The 15,419-nt window shown below is 45.9% G+C and overlaps 1 protein-coding gene across 1 annotated transcript in view; it reads right to left on the bottom strand.

Moving 5' to 3' along the window:
- Positions 1-15,419, bottom strand: part of LOC144145246 (uncharacterized) — a 329,859-nt gene that overhangs the window by 84,553 nt on the left and 229,887 nt on the right. Inside the window, exon 17 of the mRNA XM_077676783.1 lies at positions 171-253. Within this exon, the coding sequence (XP_077532909.1) occupies positions 171-253 (83 nt within the window). The remainder of the gene's footprint in view (positions 1-170; positions 254-15,419) is intronic.

Genomic DNA, 15,419 nt, shown 5'->3' with positions numbered 1-15,419 from the left:
ATTTACGTTAAATGTACTGCTCTTTTGCACCACTGCCTTCGTTCAGTCGGCTTGTAGAAAAAGAAACAATCGCTACTGAACCGAAAACAATTCTAAGCTTTCGCACTGCAGCTACACTCCACTACTCTAAAAAATGTGCATTACAGACTGTATTATTGAAAAGGCATTACCTGGGGTCCTTCCTTGAATTTTTTCGCTGGTACGACTCGAAGGTTTGGGAGGCAGTTTTCGTCCCGAGACTTCAGACCTGCACCTGAGATGCAAACCCAAGACTTGTTAGTCATTTCGCTTGTTTCACAGACCGTTTTATGTCGTGGGCAACTCAAACGAATAAACCTTGGTCACGGTGATGGCGTGGTGGGCAAGTTGGTGGGGCATCATGAAGGGGTTAACAGCGCACAAAGACGACAATATAGGAGCAAGATAAGGCAGGAAAACTTCTGAAGTACAACTGATTTTTTATTCCGCCATGAAAGGCTTATAAACCCGGATACATCCAATAGCAAGGCCCGACAAATGTGACGTAAGCACTTATCCCGCGCCATGCCTCCTACGCTCATTGCTCGAGATACTGTTTTTCTTTTTCTGAAAGCGACACAGATGGCATGATGACGCAGTTTTCATCAAGACGGTTGATCTTGAGTGCCTTAATAACGGCTCGTCTCGCGTATGCATGTCTTTCTCTCTGGCAATCGCTGAGCACTCCCCCAACAGTGGAACGCAGGCACAATCTTTGCAGTGCGCAGCTAGGTGGCCAGAAACAACCGTTTTTCCTACAAGGTTTTTATGCTCCCTCAGACTATTGTGTATTCATCTACCCGTCTGGTCGATATAGGTTTTTCCTCAATTCAAGGGGAGAGAATAAATGACGGCTTCATCACAGTGAACAACTTGTTCCCTGTGTTTCTTACAGCAGCAAACTTTTTCTCTGCCACCGCCATTCACCATCGCAGACAGCTCTGACAGCTTGTTAGGGGAAAACAAAATTACATAAACACCTGCGCGCATGCCAATCCTCTTGAGGTTATGCACAACCCTGTGCATATAAGGAACCACCACAAAGTTTTCCTTCCTTGGTTTTATCTCCGGGAAGTCCTGGTCACCACGTTTTAACGCTTTCAATGAGTCACGGGTAACTGCTGTCAGCAATTCTTGCGAGTACCGAGGAGACAACAGGCGGTTAATTTGAGCCATGAAGCCTTTTTTCTGCTGTATGTACACATGACTTCTAAACGAAATTTTTTAGACACAACCTGAGTATGCGCCGCTTTAGCAGTTTTTGTGGGGTTGGATGAATAAGGAAGCAGTGGTTTTGACGCACGGGACTCGTACACCCAACGCACAAGTTCTTGAATAAAATTAAACATCATATGAAGAAACTAGAGAGAACCCTCCTGTGGAACCTCATGCGTCAATTCCTAGGGCGTCAGACAGTCGTTGAAAATCGCCAAAATACGACAAACTAATTTTCCTTTCTGAAATTTTCCTTTGTGATGCCCAATTTCTCAGTCCTGTACATCTTTATGACGTGTTAGCTTCCGTTTTTTCTCTCCATTTATCCGCTTCTATCTGCCTTGCCTGTTTTTTGGTTACCTTGGCTGTTTTGGATTCTCCACTGTTCTTTCCGTATTTCATCGTTATCCTTCTAGTCTTCCTTACCACTGCATGTCCACACTTTTCAAGTATAGGAACTTAACACCTTAGCTGCCGACCTAAGTTAATCCATTGCTCTCAACTTCCTCTCAAAAGATATTTTACTCTGCACTTTTCCACCTTCATCGACGCCCAGCCCATACCTTCCTGCACTGCTTCGTTACTTGTTTTTTTATGCGCGCATAAGGCCAAACGACCTCCTGTTCTCTGGTTCACTTCAAAGCTTGATAGAAAGTATAATTTTAAGTGGAGTACAACCTTCGGAAATGTGCGATCCGGGACTATTACTCTTCTCCACATTCCTCTCACTACCTAATATTTGTTATACTTGCCCCCCTCCCAGAGCTGTATGCTTCGTTATACCTGTGTTTCGCTTTCCCTTACCCTTAAGTTGCTGCTCGTGAGTTAAGTAGTTATCCCCTTCGTTTATCCACACTTCGAAATATTTATATTCATTCACTCTGCGTAATTCGCCATAGTGGATAGGCACTCCGTCAGTGGTAGTGTCATTGAAAACAATTATTCCCTATTTTTCTGCACTAAGATTTCAACCGAGGTCGGAGGCTTCGTGGCCGCTAATATTTAAGAGACGTTGCATATCGGTCTGCTTTTCCGTTAACAGAACAATGTCATTTGCGTACAACATTCCCGGAATACATTGTTGTACCACTTCACCTTGCAGCATATACGTTAAGGTGAAGCCTAATTAACGTTCTTCCAGTTTCTCTTCTAACCCTGCCATGTTAAGAATAACCAGTAGTGGGCTGAAAGGGCATCCCTGTTTCAGTCTCATATGAATACTGACCTGCTGGGCGCATTTCTGTCCTTCCCATGCAAGGTGCACTTTATTATCTTTATAGATTGCTATAAGGAACTGTATTAACTCGACATCTAATCGCTGGAGTTTCAGTATTCTCCACAGCAGTTATCTGTTTACGTTGTAATCCATAATGGCCTATTCTGCACTTTCGCAATCTCAATGCATTGCGTTACCACGAACAAATGATCATTCAATAACCTGGCTTGTCTAAATCGAATATGGAGTTCCCCAAGGATTTCATTTTCTTCTATTTATGCTTGAATTTATGATTTTATCGCCTGCTTTACGAATGTATTCACCACTGACGTTACTGTAAGTGGTCTTAATGAAACAATACTGGCTTTTTTGCCTCTGAATTTATATATTAAATTCATACTACTTTCTAGCCAGTCCTCCGGTATTTGTTTCGTTTGTATCAGCTCATCTATTGCCCTCATAAACGATGCCTTACTTTTAGGGCCGAACAGCCTTATTAGTTGCATTGGTATTCCGTCCGGGCCCACTGTTGTATGGGGGGAACCCTTTTGCTCTGCTTTTTTCCAGTCAACGTTGCTGAAGCTTGGTTTCCTTTCCGCAGTTTTCTGTGGCGCTGATATTATCGGTACAGGCTTCCCTACCTCTTTTGTCCTACATTTCTCGCTAATCACGTGATAAATATGTGCCAACGCGTGCTCTCCTTCTAAATGTCTCCCCTCCTCATCAATCAAGAATTTTTATGGATATTGTTTTTGAGCTTAGTACTTTTACATGGCTCAAAAATTTCTTGGAAGCGCTTTTGCCCTTCGTTAGCATTTCTACCATCTATTGTTCGCTTTTCTGCTTGATGATTACTGGCACCATTTTCTGCACTTGTAGTTTTTTTCCTGCTAGGTGTCTCATTTTTCTTTCACTACCTAGAGTTCCATACCAGCTCTTTTTGCGTATCTATATTTTCTCGACGCCTTTTTGCGCTGGTCACTAGGCTCTTTTATTTCCTCATTCAACCAGCTACTCTGATTTATCTTTCCTTTACATCGGTTTCGTTGCTTTGCTTCATTCATCTTTTACTTTATGAACGCAATCATTTTGTCGTAATCACAATTCTTGTCTGGGTATTTATTGATTTCATCTTCCATCCTATCAGCGATGACCTTTCACTGCTCATTTTTCGAATTATTTACTCCATTATTTCCTAAAACCAAGTAGCCTCAAATAAGGCGGGATGCATGACCCGATGCAGATCCCGTTTTTTTAGTTAACGTGCTCCCTTGCCACGAAATGAACGTTGGTGTACAGTACAACTTTAGCTCTAAAAAGGCAGCCTCCGTCATACCAGCAGAGTTCTGGAAGCCCACAACACCGTGGTTGTCAATTGGCCTTGAACGCAGTTTAAAAGCTATTTCAGAGGAAGATAATAAAAAGGTCCATAATATCGATCGGAATTGCTAACAGCTCTTCGTTTAGTAGTTCGCTTTCAAGAAGTCTAATACTTCGTCAGAGTATTTCATCATAAAGGGATCCGCAACTACTGAAAGCCTGAGCTTTTGCTGCAAGAATAACGCTAGGGGCTTTTGCCATGCCCCGTTCTTCCAGAAAACAGCGCGATACGGGAAAACTGGTTTGTGGGTTTTCGCCGAGAAAATGCGTTCAAGCTTAAGCTTTCTTTGCTGGCTATGGAGGGTGCCAGTGACTCTAGCTTCATACTTTCACAGAGGCTTCGAGCATCTGTTTTAACTTTTGCGACCTTTACCATACCACCTAATGAAAGGGCACTACAGAGTGTTTTAAGGAGTGTTTTTGAGAGGATGAAAGGCTGTTACAAAGGGTTTCAGGGAGGGTTTTACACATGGTTTGAAGCAGTGCAAACCGGTTTAACGGAGGAAAAAACTGCCTTCGTGCAGCTTCCCCGTGAGTCGCGCTGTTGTAATTTTACGCCAGAATAAATTGTATTTTGCTCAGGCAGAAAAGGAAGGTGGCTTCGCGGTTTTAACTGGCCCTGACTTTCGGAATAAAGCAAATGGCTCCATCAGCGCCCTTCTCATTAGCTGTAACGAAGTAAAGCTCGCAAAAGTTAAAAAAGACACTCTGAGCCGCTGTGAAAATATGGAGCTAGAGTCCATGGCACTCTCCATAGAAAACAAAAAAAGCTTAAGCTTGAACGTATTTTTCTCGGCGAAAACCCACAAACCAGATTCCTCGTATCGCGCCATTGTCTCGAAGAACGGGGCATCGCAAAAGCCCCTCGCGTTATTCTTGCAGCAAAAGCTCAGACTTTTAGTAGTTTGAAATGATGGTATAATCAGAAACTCTGACGAAGTAATAGACTTTGTGAAAGCAAACGACGAAGGGCTTGAGCGCTTTGCATCAATATTAAGGACATTTTTTGTTCACTTTCTCTGAAAGAGGTTTTAAATTGCGTTTAAAGCGCAATTGACAATCATGGTGTTGTGGGATTCCAGAACTCTGCTAGTATGAGGGACACTGTATTTTGAGAGCTTCTAAACTTTTACCGTACATCAACGTTGATTTTGTACCAACGGGGCACGTTCATTAAAAAAAACGCGACCTGAATCGGGTCATTCGCCATGCCTATTTTAGGTGACTTGTTTTTAACCTATCACGATAGTGTTTTAAGTGGGTGTTTATATGGGTCGAATGTAAAACGCGCTTTTAGGTATGTGGACGACTATCTGATAGCTGTAAATTGCAACATCGTTAACTTTGACGAATCACTTCCCAGTATTTTGCGGATTTTCAACGACTGTCTCGCGCCCTAGAAATTGACGCATGGGGTTCCACTGGACGGTTCTCTGGAGTTTCTTCATATCAGGTTTATTTTATTCAAGAACATGTGTGCTGGGTGTACGAGCGTGGTGCGTAAAGACTGCTGCTTTCTTATTCTTATGCCTTCTACCACACAAAACTGGTAAAACGGAGCATTGTCAAGTCGTGTCTAAAAATTCCGTTTCGAAATCATGTATACATACAGCAGAAAAAAATTCAGGGCTCCGGTTAACCGCCTGTTCTCTGCTGGGTACACGCAAGAGTACCCGCAAGTAATTTTGTCTGCCCCTAACAAGCTTTCTAAGCTGTGTCCGATGGTGAATGGCGGTGGCAGAGAAAGTGCGGGCTGCTCAAAGAAACTCAGGGAAAGATTTCTTCATTATGATGAGGGCGTTATTTATTCTTCCCGATTGGATTCTGGAAAAAAACGTATATCGGCCATACCTGGTAGATGCCTTAACGACAAGCTGAGGGAGCATAAAAACGTCGTATCCGCCGCGGTGGCTCAGTGGCTAAGGAGTTGCGCTGCTGAGCACTAGGTCGCGGGTTCGATTCCCGGCCGTGGCGGCCGCTTTTCTGATGGAGGCGAAAACCAAAAACGCCCGTGTGTACGAGATTTCGGCGCACGATAAAGATCCCCAGGTGGTCAAAATTAATCCGGAGCCCTCCACTACGGCGCACCTCATCGCCTGCGTTGCGTCGGCGCGTTAAACGTCACAATCAATGAATAAAAACGTCGTAGGAAAGACGGTTGTTTTGGGCCACCTAACTGCGCACTGCAAAGATTGTGGCTGCGTTCCGCTGTTCGGGGTGTGCTCACTGATTGCTAGATAAGAGGGGAGGCATACGCAAACGTTATCGAGGCATGCGAAATTGACGGGCTTGATCAGAACCTCGTCAGCATGCCATCTGTTGTGCTCGCAGAAAGCGAAAAACAGTACCTTGAGCAATGATCGTAGGAGGCACGGCGTGGGATAAGTGCTGACGTCATATTTGCCGCGCCTTGTTATTGGATGTTTCTTGCTTTATATGTCTTTCATTTCAGAATAAAAAATCAGTGGTAGTTCAGCGCTTGTCCTGAATTCTCTTCCTTGTGTGTCGTCGTTTTTGCGCGCCGTTACCCCCTTCCTGAAATTTCCGTCCCTCTCTGTTTTTCTATCTCTGTTTCTGCTCGTCACTTGCTTCTGGCGGGAGGACAAACGCTAGAACAACTGCCCAACAACAAGTGTAGGGGGGCAACAAGCATTCCAAGCCATTAATGGCATTGCAATGATGGAAGCCTCAGGTGTTCGCGACCAAAGTTTTAATACATAATGGTGAACACAGCGTTCATCAGTTCAAGAATACAAGATAGATTGGTTATTCCTGCTTCTAATAAAAATCACCGTATTGCGAAATGACATGCCAGCCGTGAGCTCTCCCACAGGGGTTTCACGAGCAGTGTAGTGCATGAACCCTCAATGAATTTAGATACTCTTCACTGCATTAACCTTCACAGGAACGACCGGGGTGGTAAGGAACCTGCGGGGTGGTAGGTAGACAGAGAAAGGTGTGTTACACCGCAGGGTAGAGACAAGATTATCGTTTTCAGACGTCGTTTACAGCGGGGAAAGAAGACTCGCGGCCAGTTGTTTTTATGTGAAAAATGGTACTTGGTAGGGTCTTCAAGGCGGGTGCCAGAGAACCTCAAAAGCATTTTGGGTCATGTCCGTAAACATATTACATTGAGACAACGGGTTGAGCTTTTGAGATGATTGAAAACTGCGACAGTAATGCACGAGGCAGCGTCACGCACTTCACTCAGACATTGCAATCATGAATTAACATATTCATACAAATTGCACAAAACAACAAAAGGCGAACAGAATTACGAAAAATACGTTAGCACAGATGAACACGTAGATTAGGTGGAGTGCAAAGTTACGTTGTTGTACGTACTGGAATGAGAACACATGGAACAGCTTGCACTAGTGGTGCAACGCTAAGAAAAACAGCGTAACTGTAGGTATACTTCGATGCTTATGGTTTTGCTCAGTCTGGCATGGTGGTGCTATGTTCTGGTACCATTTGTAAGGTTTCGCGATGTTCTTGGTAGGCTGGGCTAAGTGTTGACGCTGAGTCCAAGTTTCACCTTATAAAGCCGTTTCGGTTGGTCCGCCACACTGACAGCGAATCCCGAGTGGAAGAATCCTGGTCTATTCCCAGCTCATCTGGTTCTTTAGCTTTGCGTGGTGCATGCTTCGTCATTTTTTTTCTTTCCAATTGGCTGCACACGTTATTGTTACCCGCCACTGGTAACCCGGTACCAGTCGGGGTTCTGTGGTGGTCCAGTGGTTTGGTTGCTGGTTTTACGCATGAATGTATGGGGTTCTTGAGACTTCGATGTTTTTTAGTGCGACGGACAGATAACCCTCGGCCTAGACAGCTCCACTGTGAAACGTTCTAAGCTAACGCGAAAGAAATGCGGCGGCCACTGACAATTTTGTCGATATTGTGCGTTATTAATATTTTGCCGTACGTGAAAGTATCTTTTCCTAATTTTAACAATGGTGTCGTGAACGGTGTTCATGCGCGCTCTCGTAATGGTTTGTAAGGAAAGCCTTGGATTCATAATAGTTAATGAGACAGAAACGCCGGTATTTTTTTAAGTTTGTTGTGCGATGCTTATATTTTATGCTCCTTAACGAGATATGCAGCGTGCTCATAGAATAGTTGATTTGGTGTTAGTCATAGCTATGACAAAATTAGGGTTTTCGCTAGGACTTTTTAAAATGTGCCTCCAAACAAAAGGCACAGTTGAATGCGTAATATATCAAGTCCTAATACAGTTGCAATTTTACTACATCAGTACTTATTTCCTAGCTTTCAGCAGACATTAGATACTACCCCGCCACCACAGGTTTAAGACAATATCGTCCTGGGTACACTTCCTCCCTGCGAAGTCGACACCTGCCGTATGAAGCTCTACCAGGGGAATACTAACGGTGAGCGGTTTCGTGTTCTTTGCGTACATTTCACGTGTCGTGAAACGCTGCAAACGGCAAACGTACTTCTAACTGTTCCCTTTAGCGTGGAGGAAAAAAAGCAACCAACTGGAATAACAGCGACAAAATTCCTGCGCTTCTTGGCAACTAAAGAAGCGATGGCCATCATATTATCCCACTAAAGGGAGCAAACGTAATCACCGAAGTGGTTAGAGCAGTAGGCATCCTTGGCATGGTATACGAAAAAAGTGCGTGAGACACCGTGCCCATGTTTTCGAAGCAGAGTCAGACTTGAACTGGGGACATCGCCTGAAGTTCGACTAGAGTTAACTGAAAACACGTTTTTATTTGCGTGCTTTTGTGCATGACTGGGCGGAACACCATTCGAGTTTTGAGGGATTCTAGAGCTCGCTTCTTTATTAAGCACGCCACTGCTCTCCATCGCCAAATTGAGGCAAGGCACCACAGGGCACTGTAGCCCTAGCCTAAATTTGGCGTTAAATAGCGACAAAGTCCTCACGCATTTCGAAATGTCTACCAAACATATATTACTTTGGTACCATCACTGCATGTAGCGTATGTAGTGTTAATGTTATGAATTATATTCGCAACAATTAAACATAAGAAAGAAATAATTCTCGTTAAATTACGGAAGAGTGGTTAACTTCAATTTAAGTAAGTAGTAGACTGTGAATTAGAGATACCTCATGAAAAATGTTATTGAGACACATGCGATACCTTGCGGTGTAAGGCACTGCATTTATTTCAGGTTCTTCTGTCGTTCACGTTCATTCGTAAGCTCGTTGAGAGAATATCATCAACTGTTTCCACAACGTATTCGTTAAGAGAGGGATATATATCTAGAATGCAATATTATTGCCGTAAGTGTTGCTTTACGTCGGCACGGGGGGGGGGGGCGGTGAAGCAGGGCGGGGTTCAGTCCATGAAGCGCCTGCCTTTCTGCTCATGGGGCGGCGTTTTTGTCTTGCCCAACCTCTTCATCCAAAGCTTACTTTGATATACCACCGCGCTTCACAGCTTCGGCTTAGGTAGACGCAGTAGGTTATCTCAGCTTAAAGTTTGCAAGATTGGGTAGGGAAGGTAGAAGTTTGCATTATGCTTCTCTTCTATTATTATATTGAGACAAATGATAAGGAGACAGATAGAAAAGGTAGACCAAATGAACTGTTTTATTGGACGAAGTTGCGCATGCAAATCTGTGTAGACGCCAACAAGATGGCCGGCGTCCAGAGCGAGCTGTGCGGCACTACGAAAGCGTTGCTCGTTTGAGTTCCATCAAACGCCTCCACGTGCCCTGCGCTGGTCGCCCCTCGGTGCAGTTGCGTGTGCTACCATCACACAAATTCCGTTTGAGGGCGATCGGATGCCATGGCGTTGTTCAGGTGGTCACTGGCGCTCCCCGGTCTCAACAAAATGAGTGCTGTGTCGCAGCATGTGACATTATAATTCCTCAGATAAGCTGTATCGCCTCAATAGGGCTGAGGACAAACACAAAAGAAAGCTTTCGATTTATTCATTGTACTAGCAATACAGAAATGGTTTTAGCAGCAAAACATGCACCCCCCCTGCATGCAGTGACCGCTGGTTTGAGTACGTTTGTGTCTGAACGGGTCAATTCACTGACGCAGCCAGTTATTTTGTAGGGAATAAAGTAGCTGTTTGAGAGCTTTTCGCTGAGGCCCAAACGACGTATCGGTGTCAGTATTCGTACTTTGTCGCCGGTGTTGAACTGTACTTCCCAACAACGAAGATTGCATCGATGGGAATTTATGCGCAGCTGGTCGCGTACCGTGTTGTGGGTAGTTGACGGGCCTCTTCTCCGCGTTGGCACAGGAGTTGCTAATCACAGCCTGTGGTCTTGACCGGTTTAAGAGGCAGCATCGCATCCAACGTGGTAGTTACCTCCTTCCATTCACGATGTCAGGAACCAGGGACCGAATAAAAGTAAACGTTGTCGAAGAAGAAAGACAGCAGCGAGAAATTTCTAGAAGCTGGAGCAGAAAGAAGAGGGATGAAGAAGAAGGAAGACGAGGAACAGCTGGAAAGAGAGATTTTGGTTTGAGGTGCCCGAAGGAGGCGGGACCCGAGGCTTAGGAAACCGCAAAGCACCATCGTTACTGCCCCGCTGGCCTACCAAGAAGTCGACCTTAGTGCGCCTGGACAAGAGCAGCTCCGCCCTGCTGGCCTCTGCACCGTCGTGCATGGGCACCCACCCACCAGCGCCTTCGTCCCGGTGGCCCCGTCATTGTGTTCATGGTGGTGCACCCCCGTAGCCACCTCAGCGACACTAGACACCTGACTGCCGCACCGATCCGTTGGAACAAAGCAACAAAAAAGTACGGAATGAAAATGGACTTTGAGAACCGATAGAGACCAATAGATAGAACGCGAGCACAGGGTTGTAGATTAATAGCTGAAAGATATTTGGGGTTTTTGTATGTTTTTCTAACACTTGTACTGTCTGTTTTTTAAACTTCCTCAATGACTTCCTACTACAAAGTCTCTCCTCAACTTCATGCTTTTGTGTCCGTAATTCATTCTTTTCGCAAAGTGACGCGTGAGACACGAGTTTAAATAGCGAAGTCGTGGTAGTTTCCGGCACGGCCGTGTTGTATGCCGAGGTGACTCGTCACGGAAGCACCTCATTTCACCTGCTGTGTTTTAGGTCTACATACAAAACAATCATGCCGGAAATTTTGTCATTTAGCCTTTCGGGTACCCCATTTGTTTGTGGGCGGTACAAAGTGGTTTTGCAGTGGTTAGTTCCCCTTGAACATTAGATTTCTTGCGGAAGTTGCTCAATTAATGCGGATCCTCTGTCAGTATTAATAACCTAAGGAGCGCCGTGCCGTAGTACAATCGATTCGGTCAGGAAGTTCCCCACGTCGGCTGCTGTTCCTCACTGTAGGGCTTTCCACGTCGCATAGAGGCTTAGGTAATCAGTCAATATAAAGATCCCCCAATTTACCGATGCTTAGTTACGAAATATGCAATGTAAGTCCATTTCTTGTAAGTAAATATCTTGTAACTGCGCAGAAAGCGTGCACACCGCAAGTACAGTGTCTACGGTTTTTGACACTCATGGAAAGTTCCAGTGTTCCTGATACGGTATTCGCGACTAGCGCCCAGCAGCATTCTTCTCATAGCCCTGAAACTGTGCCAATATAGCTAAGGTTTCATTGCTGGGATAATAACGACAGGCTTCCAAACTTCCTGGGAAATGCCTTTGGCCGGAACAAGACGCCATGGTGTTTCACCAGGTGACGTTTTTCTTATATAGGGCGCCGTGCCGAATGCTGAGTGGAAAGTAAAAGGCGAATGAGACCCGGGGGGCCATGTTTTTCTATGCGAGTGTTTCATCGCGCACTGAAGGACTGGGAGTTCACGTTCATGTCCGTTGCGTTCACTGCTCCCAGGAAGCTGTCCTCGCCATCATTCTTGTCCACCGGCGCTGATTCTGCAGAAGCATCTGACAAGCAGTCGGCGTTCTTCTGCTTTCCAACCGGCTCGTGGGTCACCGAAATCTCTGACTTGTAATTAGACGCTCCATCAATTGCGTCGTCCAGTAAGTACTTCAAGTGTGCCAACAAGCACAGTGAATGATGGTCGGTAACAACTTAGTAAGGGCTTCCATACAAATATGGGCAGAACTTTGCCATCGACCACACCACCGCTAGGAACTCATTCTCCGTGGATGAATACTTGGTTTTAGCCCACGAGAGGGTTTGACAAGCATACGCAATGACTTTCTCAGTCACATTTTGTTTCTGAATAAGTACAGAACCAAGCTTGCGTAAAAATTCCCTAGTGAAGGAGCTGTTTGTAGTAGCAGTTTGAGTTCATCGAACGCCGTTTTCGGTTCTGTCGTCCAGTCAAAGGTGACGCCTTCTGTTGTCAGATGATTAGGAGCGTAGGATGGAGCCCCTGAAGTTCTAATCATGAACCGCGGAACGGCCTTTACTTCCGAGCTGATGCAAGGAATGTTATGCTACAGCAACACGGCTCACCGAAGAACGATGGCCTACGACCCCCAACCGAACGAACTAACGGAACGTTTGAACAAGACGACTGCGGGTATGCTGTCCATGTACGTCCATGTTGAACATAAAACCTGGGACTAAGTGTGCCCATATGTCACGTTTGCGTACAACACGGCTATCCAAGACACTACACAGATGACACCGTTCGAACTTGTCTACGGAAGACGGCCGACTACGATGCTTGACGCCATGCTTCCGCATGTAGAAGACGACGACCTCAACCTCGACGTCTAAGGATACCTTCAGCGTGCGGAGGAGGCCCGCCAGCTCGCTCGACTTCGTACAACGAACCAGCAGCTGGTGGACGCGGGCCGCTACACCCTCCGACGCCGAGACGCCGAGTGCCACCCAGGGGGTCGTGTGTGGGTTTGGACTCCCATCCGACGACGCGGACTGAGTGAGAAGCTTCTACCACGCTATTTGGGACCCTACCAGATTCTACGAGGTGTTGGCCAACTTATCTACGCAGTGATCCCCAATGGTGATTCCGGCACATGACAACGACGCACGCGACCCGAAGTCGTCCGCGTGGTTCGCTCAAAACCTTTCTACGCACGATGACGGACTTTTATTTTTTGTTTGTTCGGACTGCCGCTTATCTTAGCATCGGGTCGATGCACTCTTAGAGGGGGGGGGGTGTAATGCCACGAACCATGCATTGGGTTTGTTTATGTTTTGCTTTTACCGCCCGGCTGCGCCGGTCTGTGTTATCTGTGTGCCAAGGGAAGCGCGTGTTCCATTCTTTTTTTCCATGCCGCGTGTCTTATCTCTTCTGATACGGAGAGCATTCCGAACTAACGTGAACAGCCTAGAATAATCTTCTTTGTTCTGGATGTAAATCGACGGTTCGAGAAACACTGACGCCGAAAGATAAAAGCCTGCAGAGCAGACGCCGCGGTATTCGACTCTCGACGCTCGCCCGCACACGTCACTTTGTTGACTGCTGTTTCGCCACCTGTGTATTCTGTGAGTTGTTAGGGGAGCACAATCTCGCTCCAATAAACTTATTTTCTTTGAAGACAACTGCGTCGTCTTTGGCTTCGTGGCAATATGTCTGGTGACTCAATTATAGAAGTCCGGATTTAGAGTGAGTCTACGTGTTTTATTTTGAAACTAACCCGGAATTGACGTCAGAAATGATCAAGGTAGAAGCTGAGGGGAAGTGGATCGCGGACACGGGAAGTGAAGACTTTTGAGCACGGCTAGGAACGCAGGTGTTTGTGAGGGGCGGAGATTTCATCGTGGAACATGTCCTTGGTAAAGTTCGGACACCGTGTTTTGAAGACCGGATTGTAAGAGACAAGTTGTCAAGGTGTCAATGGGAAGATTCGCAGAAGTAAGCCACCACCAAGATTCACAACAAAGCGATTGTAGTGGCGCTGTCAGTTACGTTTTACCGTATCACTTCAATGCTAACTTGAATTTAACACACTGATGAACATCAGTGCTTGCCGAAATTACGTCTCTTTTGCATACGATATGTTACCTCAGTGCGCTGTACAACATGCCTTTCTATTTTTGCCTTTTTCGGGAAGAACAGCACCTTTAGTGGATAAAATTCGGCTGAGTAATCTACAAAGGGCAAGTTCTCTAAAATAGGACAAGTTTGTACTCTTTTCAACGATGGCTGCCAGTGAGAAGGTGGTTCGTATACTAAACCCGTCAAAGTGGATACAAATCTATTCTATTTGAAGAGCAGGCGGTGTTTACAAACGTTGATGAATTTTGATTTGGGGGAGTACTGAATGCCGACTGAGAAGCGTAACCGTTAACGACGTAGGTGACCTGTTCAAGGGAGACTTGGTTGTTAACAATGAAGTCAGTGTTTGTCCATGTGGCGGTAATGTCGGCGTAAGGTGACCGAGGTGTGTGATAGATGGCCCTTAGGGACGGCAATTCAAGAGGCCGAGTTTGAAAAGGACAGAGTAAATGATAAAATATTTAGGTTTTCGCTGATTTCCCATTACAATAGTATGAAATTTAGGGCTTTCCCCACATACAAGAGTCTCGAATTGGGTAGAAAATCTGCAATTTACCTGTGTGACGGCAGCCGCCTGTTTCATAGAGCTTAAAGTGGCTGAATGTCAAACCTTCTAGAATGACCCTTTGAGGTAAACGAAAGAATGATACAGGGGAATTAAGCGGTCGCTGAAGTAAGCAGCCGTTTTTTATTTGGAAGTGGATTATCCTGAGTAGTGACATGTTTGTACAAGGCACGCGTAATACTTAGTACAGTGGAACCCCGTTAATACGTTTTTCCTGGGAGTGGGAAAACAAAACGTAACACCCGGGAATACTTAAGAGAGCCACAAAAATGGCCGGCGCCAGCTGGTGTCGGTAAATTTCCCCCTATCTTGAGCTCCATTGTTGCCATCACGTCAGTATTAACGCATTAACTCTATGCTGTAATCGTGCATACATATTTTAGTGGATATGTGAAGCGTCGGAGCGGCACTTTTGTTGAGGTGCTGCCCGCCACGCTGCCGTTCCGGATTGCTTCGGCGGCGGCGAAGTCCTTGCCGCGGAATGTCTTCAAGGCGCCATTGAATCCTAACAGTTTGGAGGCGTTGGAAAGCGCGATTCCGCGGGAAAAATTCAAGGTTTCGTTACAAACTTACAGGTTTGACGTTCATTGTGAGCCTGCAGACATCTTTGTGAACACGTTCAGACATCGTTCAGACATTCTTGCGAACTGTTGCAAACACATAGTGAACGGTCCAACTATAGATTACGCAAGGCAGGTGTACCCCGAGGGAAAGCGCGGTGCCCTTTATTCCCCCTATCCCCCTAACGTACCTGAGCACCTGCCGAAACAAAGACGCCAAAGTCATGCAGAAAACCACCAAAAGGGAGTGTTGCGTCCTGCCAAAATAATGGGCCTCTGTGGGACAAACCTGGCGCAGGTGATGGTATGGGTGGTGTAGAAAGCACCGAGATTAGCAACGAAGGAGCAGCCGACGACGCGCCAAGACTGATCTCAACTAAGGCCCCTGAAATCTCAACGCTACCCGCAGCACCGACCCACGCTGCAGTACTGGAAGGCCGTGCTCTTTGCCAACTGACGTAATCTAAAAGCGCAGCACGGCATCATTACAACAGTGCAGCGGCGACATCATCACGCACTCCCGGCATTCCGAA

This window comes from Haemaphysalis longicornis, unplaced genomic scaffold (assembly GCF_048455015.1).
Source record: "Haemaphysalis longicornis isolate Haplotype H1 unplaced genomic scaffold, Haemaphysalis longicornis Haplotype H1 scaffold_7, whole genome shotgun sequence".
NCBI lineage: Eukaryota > Metazoa > Arthropoda > Arachnida > Ixodida > Ixodidae > Haemaphysalis > Haemaphysalis longicornis.
This window is presented reverse-complemented; position numbering and strand designations above follow the sequence as displayed.